This window comes from Nothoprocta perdicaria, unplaced genomic scaffold, assembly GCF_003342845.1.
Source record: "Nothoprocta perdicaria isolate Ctin4 unplaced genomic scaffold, notPer1 scaffold_146, whole genome shotgun sequence".
Classification (NCBI taxonomy): Eukaryota; Metazoa; Chordata; class Aves; order Tinamiformes; family Tinamidae; genus Nothoprocta; species Nothoprocta perdicaria.
Genome location: NW_020454605.1, coordinates 1,207,055 through 1,221,052, shown reverse-complemented (window position 1 = coordinate 1,221,052; position 13,998 = coordinate 1,207,055). Strand labels below are relative to the sequence as shown.

General features: G+C 43.5%; 1 protein-coding gene across 1 annotated transcript in view; it reads right to left on the bottom strand.

The window, feature by feature from the left end:
* Positions 1-175: 175 nt before the first annotated feature.
* The window catches only part of INTS4 (integrator complex subunit 4), a 29,440-nt gene continuing 15,617 nt past the window's right edge, over positions 176-13,998 (bottom strand). The window contains exons 14-23 of the mRNA XM_026034538.1: positions 12,687-12,820; positions 11,352-11,509; positions 9,391-9,484; positions 8,430-8,510; positions 6,627-6,757; positions 6,204-6,263; positions 5,158-5,317; positions 4,258-4,401; positions 3,618-3,738; positions 176-1,714 (exon numbers count right to left, since the gene is read on the bottom strand). Coding sequence (XP_025890323.1) covers positions 1,524-1,714; positions 3,618-3,738; positions 4,258-4,401; positions 5,158-5,317; positions 6,204-6,263; positions 6,627-6,757; positions 8,430-8,510; positions 9,391-9,484; positions 11,352-11,509; positions 12,687-12,820 — 1,274 coding nt within the window. The 3' untranslated portion in view covers positions 176-1,523. The remainder of the gene's footprint in view (positions 1,715-3,617; positions 3,739-4,257; positions 4,402-5,157; positions 5,318-6,203; positions 6,264-6,626; positions 6,758-8,429; positions 8,511-9,390; positions 9,485-11,351; positions 11,510-12,686; positions 12,821-13,998) is intronic.

Below are 13,998 nucleotides of genomic sequence, written 5' to 3'. Positions count from 1 at the left end.
TCACCTTGCGGGTTGTACGCAAGCAGTTCAAACACAGCATAGGGAAGCAAAATAGCAGGATTTGTCCTGGTGCTTAAAAGAAGACAAAAAAACCCAAGATTTTGATACCATAAATGAAAAAAAAAAGCCACATCTAGCATCAAAATACAAAACAAAGGTTGTAAAAGTACGAATCTTTAATACATTAATATCCAAAGCAACTGAATGGTTATAGAGTCAGCCTTTGGCTGACAGCACATCAGCATTAAAGAAATTTTAAAAGTCTTAAGAGGACAGACCCACTGGGGTCTATGTGTTCATGCTTACAGCAAAAAGAACCAGGCTAAAGGAGTTTTCCAATTGCATTATAGGAAGGCATATAAGGACTTCTGCATAATTATTTTGATTTCAATTATCTTTGAAGGTATTTCTTCACTATTTTGATTACCTGCTAGAAATACACTTTTTATTTTTTCCTCTGGCAGTTAATTCAATAAAACACAGGTAACATCTGGCTGCTGTGCTAGGAAGTTCCACACCTGAAGCATGCCTGGAAAAATCCTCTCGAAGGATTGCTGAGAAACACGGGAGGTTCCTTGGTTTATTGAAACCCAGTCTGTAGAAGGGAGTGATTAACAGATACCTCTCAAAAGGAAGACCAAAGCTTCACATTTCTGGCAAGCCCTCCGGGAACAGGGAGCAGTGTGAGAAGGAGCCACACATGTTCTACAGGACCAGTTATTTCAGTCCTCAGCTGAATCCATCCTGGTAGGAAAGCGCTTCCCTTCGCTCACCTGCATCAGGAAACACGGACAACTTCCCTTGCTGCTGCTTCACTGAGTGTGCTCAGCTACTTCAAGCACATTAGAAAGGTTTCAACTGCCCAAACTGCTCCAGAAAGGAAAAACTAATCAGACTTTCTAATCTCAGCATGATTGGTCCAAGAAAAAGATCAACATACAGGAACAGATTCTGTCAAACTTAATGGAACAAGGCTGGTATTTTCTCTACCTGTGTCATTCCATCTCACTGCTCCCAAAGGCATAATTAAATAGTTAAGGGGAATTACAAGTAAAAGACAAGGATGCAGGGCTCCATTTCAGGGAGGAAAAAAAAAAAAAAAAAAAAAAACTTAACTTAGTTTCAGAGTATTATAAAATAACATGGATTTAAGTTCCTAAGTTTTTACACAGCAAATACCTCAGACAAGAAACCTAAAAGCCTTGAAAAGAAGTTTTTCATAGGTGAAAACAGGTATCTGTCCCAGTGTAAGAGTTACTGAAGTGCTGGCTGAGAATTGCCTTGATTTTGTTGATTCAATACAGAAACGTCCGCAGGTCCTTGAAATTGTGAACCAGCCCAGTAACTTGTGCTGACCTTTCTCCATCATAATAGAGACAGCCAATTGTTCTTCAGTAGCTGTATTTTCTTGTTTTCCTCTTTCTTTGTGCAAGTTTAACACTGCTGGTTTGGTTCTCTACCTTGGGAAACAAATGGTTTTCCTGTAACCCAACAGTCGTATAAGTGTCTTTCCGTGACTGACTTCACCGCCTGGCAGGTTTGGGCATGATATAAACTTTGACGGGTTTGCTAAAGGGAATGGTTCCCTCGATGCCGTTTTCGGATGGCGGGAGAGCCTCCATGCTGTCGCTCCAGGTGGATTTGGGCATTTTAGCAGCCTTGCTCCTATTGGAATTGTAGGCCAGCAGTAACCTCACCTCAATCTGACACGGCTCTGAAGAGGGAAAACAGAAGAATCCAATCACAATGGTCATCACAGAGCAAATAAGCAATACTGACTGAAAGAATCTGGGAGAATTCAAAATTGGTCAAGATTTTATTTATTCAGGGTTAAACAGAGAGCCATTCTAGGTTTGTAAGATCAGAATCCCAAAGATGTCTTGAAAAAAAAAAAAAACCTTAATTTTGAAACTTTAATTTTGTCATTACACTCAGTACAGTGCCATTAAGCACCATCTTTTTGTTTGTTTCTCTCCTATTCTTAGTCTCAGCTTAAAAAAAAAAAAAAAAAAAAAAAGACTCCTAGGATAAATTAGCAAATCTCAAAAATAATTATCAAAGGTAGCAGGCCTAATTTAGTTCCCTAACTTTATTGCAAAAATGAAGTAAAATCTAGATAGAGTCTGATCAAGACTCTCAAACCAGAAAATTACTTCAAGATTCTCTTCTGTTGAAGAGAACCTAGCCCTAACCCTTGAAATGTAAAAAAAAAAGGGTTTTGGTTTTGTTTTGTTTTACATTTCAAGACAGCCTTTTTCCTTGCTTTTCCATCTCAGCAGTTAGGCAGATATTCCTGATACTCCTAATTCCATAGTGTGCACAGACTGATTTTGTTCTCTCAGTGCCATGATGAAAACAAGTTTTTCTTTCTAATATGACTTTGAGTCACACAGAGTCAAAATTTCCCTTGTAGACTGAAAAATATGAAATGGCTTTAGCTTTTCCTTCAGTCAACATAGCCAAAACCCCTCATTCTCAGTGTGCTCCTCTAGGCTCCTTCCAGTTTATCTACTTAAGTTTTAAGATGCAGTTCCCCAAACTGCAGTAACTGCTGTCACCTCCACTCCACATTTATCCCTTATCCCACCTGTTTCGTTAGGACAGTCCCCTTGCTACACACACCTTTTCACTGAGCATCAATGAGGAATTTTCTTGAACTCAGGCAACTTCTCTGCTTTGCCAACATCACTTTGAATTCTGACTATTCTCTGAGGAGCGGCCAGCTTGGTATCATCGCCACATGTTACATTCGTAAGTTCCAGTGTCAAAGCTAATTAATTAAAATAATGACCGGGGAAGATTCCAAAACAGAATGGCTTGGGAGCAAACTGAAAATGCCCTTGAAGCAAATGCTGCAGAAACAGAAATAAGCACTTGATTCTGCTCCCTCTGGCACAGGATCAACCTTTAAATCCAGACACTTCCAGTCTTAGAAACAATGCTGGTTTTTCCTTCTCCAAAGCAAAACAAAGCAAGTGGGGTGAATGAATGTGCTGTGGAAGTGCTGGAGAAAAACGGCTAAGTCAAAAGAATACTGCAGTGTAAAAAAATTGACTAAAAATTAAACCACGGAATCCTATTAACCATAAAATAAACTGCATTAAAAAAAAGCATTTGAATAAATGCAAAAGGATTAAAAGCACACAGGAGAAAGGGAGGTCTGAAAAACACCTTCTTTGATTCTTTCCAAAAACCCACAAGCCAAATACCGAAGCCCTTCCGTACAAGGCGTGAATGTCAGCTACAACTGAACGTGGACGTCACAGTCACATATTTCACCAGAGACAAAGAGGAGGGTTTTTAGGGCGTAAAAAGGTGAATTTTTACTGAGCGGTGAAATGACACCGTTGAGCACACACAGTTCCAAAGGTTCCCTGCCACGCTCCAACACCCGTCACAACTACAGCAATGAATTACAGTGACTCAGTTCATCTGTACTCTTAACCGAGGGTGCAGACCTGCCTCCCACAACTCATCACCCTCACACAGAGGCCACTGCCCCCATGGATGGGGCATCTTTTGTGCCAAAGGACCAAGCCAGGCACTTCTCTGTCTCCAAACCCACCTCTGGAGGTGCGAGCACCTCCAAACGCACTCGTTTGCATCAGTGACCTCACCTGTCCATGCCGTGTGCGAGAGGTAAACCTGCGTGATCAGCCGGTGCCTCCCGGGACCAGGATTTCGGAAGTCAGCTGGTTTCGGATGGATTAGCTGTGCTTGTCCGTCTGGGTACAAGACCTATGGGGAGGGGGAAAAAAGCAACAACTGAGAGCTGCACGGGGATTTGCAGACCTGCACGGTTCCGCTCTGCCTTCTGACCAAATTCAGAAGCTGGCATCAGCTTCTTCCTCTCTACTCCAAGCAGGGTTTTTGATTTATCATGTCATGGATTTTCCTTAATATCCTACTACACCCACCTACTTAGCTAGGTTTTAAACAAGTGGTTCAACAGCAGGAAGAAAGCTAAGTTTTAAATACAGAGAATCGAACACCTAGATATTTCTGTGTTTCAGAACAGCTCTTTTTCTCCCCTCCTCGCCATTAAACAAGCCAGATTTTCAGCAGCATTTTTGCATGCTGGTGTTCATAAGGTGTGCACTAAACACAAGCCAGTTTCTGCATGAGTCTTAAATTACAGAAACCCAACATGGCTACAAATGAAGTGCACAATTATTTGCCATTGAGAAGAACTGACATCCTTACGCCAACGCCTCTGGGATCCAATCCTGCTTGCATTCATGCCGGGTGACTCCTTACCTGCACTTTAACAGTTCCCTGGGGATCCTGAACATGTTCCAGGGTTGCATCAACATCCAGCGCCACCACCAAGCCCGACGTAAACCTCAGGGGGTTGTCAGATTCGCCAGTGGGCTYGATGATAGTTGCAGTGGCTCTATGGAGCTATTGGGGCAAAGTGATTTGCAGAAATTAGTGACAGAAAAAAAAGTCAACAAACCATTACTGTTCTTAGAGACCATAATGTGAAATAACTTTGGGTCATTTTAGATACGGCCAGGAAGTCAGGAATTATTAAATCTCTGTTTTCACTCCAGACTAACAGGTCTGGAGATTCTATAAAGCTAGTTCTGGGCTCCCCAGTACAAGAGGGATGTGCAGCTTCTAGAGAGGGTCAAGTGGAGAGCAACCAAGATGATCAAGGGACTGGAACATCTCTTGTGTGAGGAAAGACTGAGCGAGCTGGGCCTGTTTAGCCTAGAGGAGGTTGAGAGGGGAATCTGATGAACAGGTACAAATACTGAAGGGGAGAATGTAGGGAGGAAGGGGCCAAGCTCTTCTCAGTGGTGGCCAGTGACAGGACAAGGGACAATGGGTCCAAGTTGAACCACAGGAAGTTCCATCTCCATATGACAAAGAACTTCTTTGCTGTGAGGGTGTCAGAGCCCTGGAACAGGCTGCCCAGGGAGGTTGTGGAGTCTCCTTCTCTGAAGATCTTCTAAATCTGCCTGGATGCCACCCTGTGCCCCTGCGTTAGGTGTCCCTGAGGTGTCCATTTGGACTAGATGATCGCTAGTGGTCCCTTCCAACCTCTACCGTTCTGTGACTCTGTGAAATAACCCTTGCGACCAATCACCACAATGAAACGTGGTCTACTGGTTTCTAAGAACGTTGCATTTTACTTCTTCACATTACACTGACCTGCTCTGGAAGAGGAAGGTGGAGGAAGGTGCTTTGTCGTAGCGTTGTTTGAAGGATCTTGACCACTTCCGAGGGTTTGGAGGTCACAAGTCTGGGCATTAAGTCCAGCAACTTATCGACAAAGCTGCCTTGCATATGTGGGAGCTCCGAGATGAAACACCTGCAAGTGTTAAGAATATATTCATGGAAATCAAATGCTTACCCCAACTTTTTTTTCAACAGTCTGGTGATTCCCAGTCAGGTTATATTTAGTTATAATCATAGAATTAGATACAGAATGACTTTGTAAAACAGTCTTCAATTTCAGTTTCAAAACTAACAAATAAGTATTTTTTTTAGTATTCTGTTGCCATCAGTTCTGCATGTGGATTCCCCTTCTGATGCACACAGACCTCACCTGAGATAACAATGATTTTGACTAATGCTGAGACTTACGTTTTATGAATAACTGGAGATGCAATTCTGCTCAGCCAGCTCCGGATGTCTACGTCTGGGCAGGTTGTCTGGTTTTCCTTTCAAGTCCATCCAAAAAAACTCATGTCTCACTAACCTGACCTATTTTAGGCATCTAGACTAGGACAAGATGAAAGCAGCACCTCTCTCTTCACAGTAAGTGGGAGCCCAGGCGTCTGCTTCGTAAGCAGTGGGCTATAATGTCTAGAATATCTATAATGTCTCAAACAGCTACAACCGGGTGAGAGGATTCCCACCCCGGGCACGCAGATGGCTCATTCAACTTTGTGTGAAGTGAATGAGAGACCACGTGGCACCTCCAAATGCTCTACATGTACCTGACAACTGCTTTAACTACAGGGAAATCCAACACAAACACTGAAGAGCAAGAGCTAAAAGGGTCTTCAGCATAAATGGGCTGCTCTTAGCATCCCATGAGGAGGTACGGAGGCCTCGTTTCTGAATTACGTGCTTCTGAAAGTCGTGTCTGGCATGTATGGAGGACATATAGAGAATCCCCACCAGCTTTTAAAAACATTTTACATCAAGTAAAGATTTAAAGCAGAAAGTAAAAATGCAACAGAATTTCTCACCTTTGAAAAGAATCTACTTCCTGCAAGAACTTCTCACACATCCCAAAAAGGGGTTCGGCTCTGCAGCAAAGAAAACTTTCCCTTAGTTATTTATTTTCCAGTGAGGAAATCTGGCTCTGTACCTGTAAGCACTTAGGAATCCAGTTCAAGCTTACAAAAACTACCTGGTCTTAAAGACAACACAAGGCCAGAGGGGCATCCTCAAAAGAAAGAACTGAACCAAAACCAGCAGAATGGATGCATTCCCATCTAAGGGGATGGGAATCTCCCTCCCACCAAGTCCCCCTAAAAACCATTGCTGTTCTATGCATCTAAGTTACCTTTTTCTTAAGAATGAAAAAAAAACAAACAAAAAAAGCTTCAGGAAGCCAACTTTATTGTTAACCCTACGAAAATCCTCCCCTCTCACCACGTCGTCCTTACCCTCTGGTGGTCCGTGCAGTCACTATAAGCTGCAGCGCCTTCGCCTGCAGTCTCATGTGGTGGATAATGACCACCTGCCTGCCCTCCACGCCGCTGTACATGAACTCCATTTTATAAGTTTCTTCCAGGATCTGCCAGACACCACAGGGGACAAAAGCCACGTGACGCCGTTAATCTGTGCGACAAACGTGACCGCAAAATCCCACTACGTCCCAGTGCAACACCGCAGCCCCACTGGTCCTGCTCAGGTTTGCATTTTAGAGCTACATTTGTCCTAAGGCTTTTGGAAACACCTGTACACTCAGAAACACTTCTCGTAGTTCCCACCTTCAGCTACAGCATCACAAGACAAGCATCATTTTAAGTTATTTTTAGACACACAGTTAAAAGTTTAAAAAATTAAAATTAGTTAAAAAATTGCAATTTCTGGTACTGTAACGTTGTACCTGCAGAATAGATGGGTTTAAGCAGGCAGAAGTACTGAAATGAGTGTAATTGGCTTCTCTACAACCAAACTGAACCCAAGAACTGGTAAGTTACTAAGCAGGAAAGATTCCTGCACCTTACACTGATCTGCATTCACCATCACAACAGAGAGCAGCTTCCCAGGGGATGCACAAGCAGCTCAGAAGGGCACCCAAGAAAGACAGTTCAATTAGAGAAGATTTAAGAAGCCAATAGGTTTTTGTTTGTACTGGTCCCTGGGGAGAGCCGTCTGCAGCACACAGGGTTTTGATCCACAGCAACAGCTGCCTCTTATTACGTTTTAATTAACTGGAGACTCAAAATGTCAATATTGCCTCCCAGCAGATACACGGACTTGCCTTTACCCTTGGTTTGCTGCCATTTTTTTTTTTTAAATTAGCTTTCTTTCTCCTTCACTTTTTTTCCTAGGGTTCAGCTTTGCTTTTTCCAGGATCCAATCATTTAGAGCAAACAAAACCATAGGAAAATTCAGGTTGGAAGGGACCTCCAGTGGTTACCACAACTGGTTACAACATCCAAAGCCCTCCCCTCGGCCACAGCTGCAGTCACCTCCTCAGAGAGAGCAACGAGGTTGTTGAGAGGTGATTTGTCCTTGGTTAATTCATTTTGGCTGCTGCCAACCACTTGAACAGCTTCTCAAGAGATGGATACTCACAACCTTCTCAGGGCTGAGGTTTGGCCAACCAGCCTGTAGTTCCCTGGATCTTTTACCCTTTGGAAGATGGGCAAGACCTTGGCATTTTCCCAGTCATTACAAACCTTCCTTTATGTACTTTATATCTGTCCCCAATACATAACTGAAAATACTGTAATTTAACACACAGGATCCACTGCATATTTGAGTGACATCCCACCTTTGAGTGATATCCTCAGGGACATTGAACTGCAGATCAGCGAACTGACCTAGAACAAGTCTCAGGCTTGACTAAGGCAAAGAACAAGTCTGGCTTAGCAGACTTGCTTGCTGTGGTAGCTTCCCGTGAGTGTTCAGGTACCTCAAAAAGCTGACGTGCTACAAGGTGACACGTTATACCAAGAGGTCTGACTCCAAATGTACATCTCACTCTATAACCTACCATTTTCCTAAAAGCAAAAAAACAGTATTCAAGCAACCCAGAACACACTCAGCAGCTATGAAGTCCTGCAGAGGTCCAAACTAATATTAGTGTTATCTCACGTTCAATTTACTCCGCTTTGGTAAACCAGGATTGACTAGAGCAGGCTGAAATTGAGGAAAATCAGGAGGACTGTATTCCTGCATGGTAAGAAAGGGTGTCAGCTCTCGCCTCCACGGAGGCTCAGCAGCTTCAGCCTCACCTGTTTCGCTGCAGCAGATGCCAACACATTTTGTTTCAGGTAGAGCGGAGCTGCCACGTTCCACAGCTTCTCCTGCAGGGCCTACAGAACAAAACCACAGAGAAATGCAGAATATCACATCCTTTCAGCTCATGTGAATTGCTTCCCCCCAGGCAATACCTGGAGGAAAGCTCAATCCCAGTGCTGGTTTCTGCAGGAGGAACACGTTCTGCTTTGGTAAAACGTGCAGATTTAGCTGCTATTGTTCCAAGCTGCAACACCACTCATCCAAATATCCTCTCCGGGTTGTAAATGTATTCTAAGCATTTGAGGGCTGCTGTAAGATATTCCATCTGGCAACCACACATGTAGCAAAGAAACTGACATACATTCCTGGTTTTATATGATAAAGCTTTTGTTGGGCACCTTCTGGAAACTGGTTAGTGAATTCATGCTTTGTGTGTTAGTGAATTCATGTGTGTGTATTTTATATATATATATATGTGTCATTCAAACACCTAAAGAACACCAGCAAATTAACTCAAATACTATCCCCAGTACTATTGCCAATTTAAAGCTCAAGTAGTAAAGCAAGAAATTTGACTTCCTGCCTACAGCAAGAAGCTGACTTTGAAAGCAGATGCTGCTATTTTATCAAAATAATCAGCTCATCAGCTAATATACAGTGGATGGAACATGTCAGGGCTGTACATATCTGTCAGAAAATAGATTTACAAGCTCTGCACTGGCAAAGCATCCATGAACCAGCACAAGCTCTACAGAGCAGCCCTCCGCAATGGTGCATTCATTTGCGAAGTTACTGCACAAATAATTCGCCACAGCAGCAAAGCAGGTTACAACATCAGGAAACCTGCACTGTGGTTGTAAATCAGTTTTCAGCACGAACATCCGGACAGGCCAGGCTGTAAGGGGCTGCGGGCATTTCAGACCAACAGCCCCCCAAAAGCAGAAGAAACCCAACCTTGATGAGGAGCAGCTGACACTGAAGGTAAGTTGCGGTGAAATCTGCCATCCCCGCCAATTCTGACTGCAGCTCCCCAAGCCTCTGAAGGTCCCTGAAGCAAGTGGGAAGAAAAAAAGAGAAACTTGAAAACAGACAGCACAAATTCTAATCTGAATGCACCACAGTGCAGCAACAGCAGTGTTGAATCAACCAGCTCCTCCTGCAACTTCCTTCTGCTTATCCTCCCAGCACCAGAAGCCAAATAAAAACAAGGCAGCACAAAACAATTTGCACCTGGGGACTCTGCAGCATCTCTCTTGCTCCTGGGGGCTGTCAGGAGCCCAGCAGTGGAAGCCACAAGTCTGTCAACCCACACAACTCCGCAGCCCTGGGGGAGCCATCGAGTGGAGCAGTTCCAGAGTGAACTTCAAATTTCTGCAGCAGCTGACGACCCGTTTGTGCTGCTCTGCTGGGAAATTAACTCCTCACATTGGCTACGAAAGATTGTTTCCACCACGCTGGGCTCATGCAACCAGGCACATCTGAGCTATAGCTGCAGTTTTTAAATTAGCTTCTTTACATCCACTGAACTGATAATCGTACCGCACAGCAGCAGGTTTTATCCTCCAGAAAAACGTCAGCCAATCAAACCCCAAAAGCTTCGTGTCACTGACCACAGAGGCCTTAAAAGAAATTAGGACAACTTATTTTCCATTCTGTACTTAAAGCAGGTTGGATAAGGCCGGTTCAACACATTTTTCTGTGCTCCAGAAACATACTAAAACTGTCTACTTCCATGTCTCCTACTACTATAAAAAACAAAATTAAAATGAATATTTTTTTTCTCCAGCTGACTGTTCTCTTATTTTAGCTCTAATGCCCCCATATTTATGAAGCAATCCCAAAGCTTGGGCTCTGCCAAACCTGAATTTTGCTGACAGACGAGACACTCAAACAATCCATGCCACTGTCTGTGAATTAGCAGTTGGTTTAATGCAGTTCCTCAGGGGTGACCCCAGCAAGGAAAAGAAAAGGTCCCCGCACCAAAAAGCGTAAAAATTATTTCTATTAGGTCCATTACGGCATGTAAGCAATGCTTGTGGCCATCTATATTATGCTCTTTGGCATACTCAAAAAAGGAAACAGTTTGTGAAGTTTCTGTTTTATCGAGTTTATGAGACTTTGGAGATTCTGCCAAAAGACTGTTTAAAATGTTTAGTTTTGTTTAAAACATTCAATATCCTAAATGTTTTAAGACAGTCTGGTGCCCAATAGCTTCTAAACAGTTGAGAAAGTGATTAGCTTTTCACAGAGAGCTTTTCAGAAAGCAAGTGAGTCTAAAGGTAATATAGAGAAAAAGCATATTTTTGTGAAAAAAAATAAAGTTGTTGGGAATTCTTTATTCACATTTTGGATCCAAAGACAGCATTTTACATTTTTTTCTGACTCAAACTATGTATTTTTTTTTCTATCAAACAGAAAAATCACATGGAAAGGATCCTTTGCAAGTGTTCTGCTTGTGTAAACCAGTGCACAGGTGAAATGGAAAAGGCGACACAAGATGTGCATTCAGAAGCCATCCTGTATCAACTGCAAGCAGCAGTAAGTAAAATAAATAAAATAAACTAAATTAAATAAAAAGCATGTGCATTTCAAATAATACAACCACAATAAGGATCCAAAGCTGTCATCCTAAAAAAATGAGGGCATGTTTAATCCCAGGCGAACAGTGCAAGAGCACCCTTAACATGACCAAGCTTGGAAAAGATCTTCCCTTCAAATACACCCTGATCTTTTGGTGTAGCTGAGACCCTGGTTTTATTTTAAACCTGTCACGATTCCTTTTTGAGTCACAACTTCTGTCAGGAGGTTCAGATTAGGTGCTCAGCAGCAAAGTAAACTCCTTGCACTCAGAATCAGAGCAGCTTCTTTGAAGAAACTGGGAATTTTAACCCGTTTTCACGCAGAGGCGGCCTTACCGGATGGTGAATTCCAGCAGCTCCTGGACGCCCTGCGGGTCGAGGTGCTGAAGGTTGTAAACCCTCTCCAGGCTCTGATGCAGGAACTGCTGGCAAGGATCCTCATTTGGGGTAATGCTGGGAGAGACAGGGGAGGACACCAGCTTTCTACCCGGCAACTAAGCAAAAGAAACACATGCAGGAAAGAGTTCAACACAAGTAAAACCGCTCCAAAACACTGCCTCGCTTGGTAGGGGTAGATTTCTCAATTTCTTTTTCAGATTCACACCTTTATCAAGGCTCTCATGTCTCCATCTGCACTGTTTTATAACCACCTTCTGGACACACATCTACAGTTTAAATTTCAGGAGAGGAACATCTTTCTAATCTACAAACTATGAGATGGTAAAGTCAAGACCACACAGTGTGTGGCTCGTTTTATGAGCCGTAGTAAGGCTTATGGCCAACATCAGCACCACCTTCACTTTCACACAGGAAAAACGTGCTCCAAAGTGGCAGGGACATTTCTTACTCATGAGTAAACCAGGTAAGGAGGATGTAAGTCAAATATTAGCAAGATTTGCATAGGCTAAACTTCCCTTCCCCCCTCTGCCAGCAAGTTCCCAGGAATCCAGCCCTCCAGTGCTCCCTCCTAACCAGCAAGCTCCCTGTTACTCTCATCTGACAGCTCTTCAAAAGAAACTCCATATTGTAACAATTTCACTGAGTCACAGAACGGTTGAGGTTGGAAGGGACCTCTACAGATCACCTAGTGCAACCCCTGGTTGCAGCAGGGACACCCCGAGGATGGGGCACAGGGTGGCAGCCAGGTGGGTTTGGAAGATCCCCAGAGAAGGAGACTCCACAACCTCCCTGGGCAGCCTGTTCCAGGGCTCTGTCACCCTCACAGTAAAGAAGTTCTTCCTCATATGGAGATGGAACTTCCTGTATTGCAACTTATACCCATTGTCCCTTGTCCTGTCACTGGCCACCACTGAGAATAACTTGGCCCCTTCCTCCCTACATTCTCCCTTCAGGTACTTAGACATATTGACTAGTTCCCTTCTCAGCCTTCCCTTCTCCAGGCTAAACAGGCCCCGCTCACTTAGTCTTTCTTCATGCAAGAGATGTTCCAGTCCCTTAATCATCTTTGTCGCTCTCCGCTGGACCCTCTCTAGAAGCTCCACACCTCTCACAATAGAGATTTAGCATGTGATTTTTCTTACATAACATACAACTCAATATCCCCTCCCTTCATGGCTGGGGGTGGAAAAAAACAACCCCCTTTATCCTCAAAACGTTGCAGTGTTGGCAGTAACACAGCGGTGAAGCACAAACAGAAGGGGATCAGCTCACTCTTAAGGCGGGGACCAGGTGAGAGAGGCTGTCGCGCAGGTAGGCGTAATGCCTAAACGTGTGGTCAGAAAAGAGCGCGGGCATCGTCGGGCAGCTCTTGGCAGCGTTGAAAATCAAAACCAGGACAGCAATGTCTAGCGAAACGCATTGTTAAAGAAAAAGCAACACCAGAAAGGAGCTCCTTGGGGATCAGCAAGCTAAAACAACAACTCCAAAACCCTTTCCTTGCTGGAAGATCTTTAGGTTTTTCCACACAGTGGGAGGGTGCTGGGCAAAACCTATGAGGCAGTTGTATGAGCAGATGAAAATGAAGTAAAACATGTAAATATTGTAGAATGGGCCATATTGAAGGATGTTCCTGCCAGCATGGGATTGCTCATAGCAACAGGAAGGATGGGAGCCAGGAGAACACGGGGTCTCATGGTGCTGCTCGCTCTTTCCCATCTCAGTTTGCTCTCTGTTTAGCTGTCTGGTACCCAAACAGCAGCTAGAAGAAAACACTTATCTCCGAGTTCTTGAAAGCTGTTCCTTCTGCTATGGAGTAAAACCCTGGAAAAGTATCCCTCTTAGTCAGATTTATAAACTTAATGAAGGATTTGAATGCTGAAAAGATTCTGGAAGAGAATAACAAAATCATTTTCATAGTGCAAGAGCTAGAGAAATACAAAAGGCAGCAAGAGCAGCCAGAAGCTGCAACATTCACCTGCAACACGATAATCCCAAGGGTCACATCTCCAACAGCAGAGAGTAACAGGACCCCAGCACAGAGCTTGGGATGGGCAAGGTCCTCACTTGCTTGGGAGAGAAGCAGCTTCAGACCGTCTCCCAAGCACAGAAGGCACCTGAACCCACATCTCCTCCTCCAGGAAAGCCTGCACTAGTTAGAGGCTACCAAGTATAAAGGCAGCAGCATGAGAAACCAAATCCCCCTCTTTGACTAAGATCCCTTCCCCATTTCCAGCTGAAGCTCTTAGCTAATTTGATTGAAACTTGCTGACCACTTTAAAATCAAAACTACACTTTCATGTAATTTATTAACTTAAAAAAGAAGAAAAAAAGCAAAAACAGGTGTGGGTGAAATATCACCACCAACTCCACTTTGTTATTTTCTGGCTCCCAGATTTGTATTCAAAGACTACCTTTCCACAGGATTTGGTAGGCAGCTATCTCCAGAACATCCTATCAAATAATATTTTCCTATTCGCAGTAAGTTATCCATTTAAATAACAGTCCTTTTCCCCAATGTTCCTTCAATCCTCAAATTTACTCAAATTATTGCTTAACTATGTTAGTGATGAATCTTTCTCTCCAC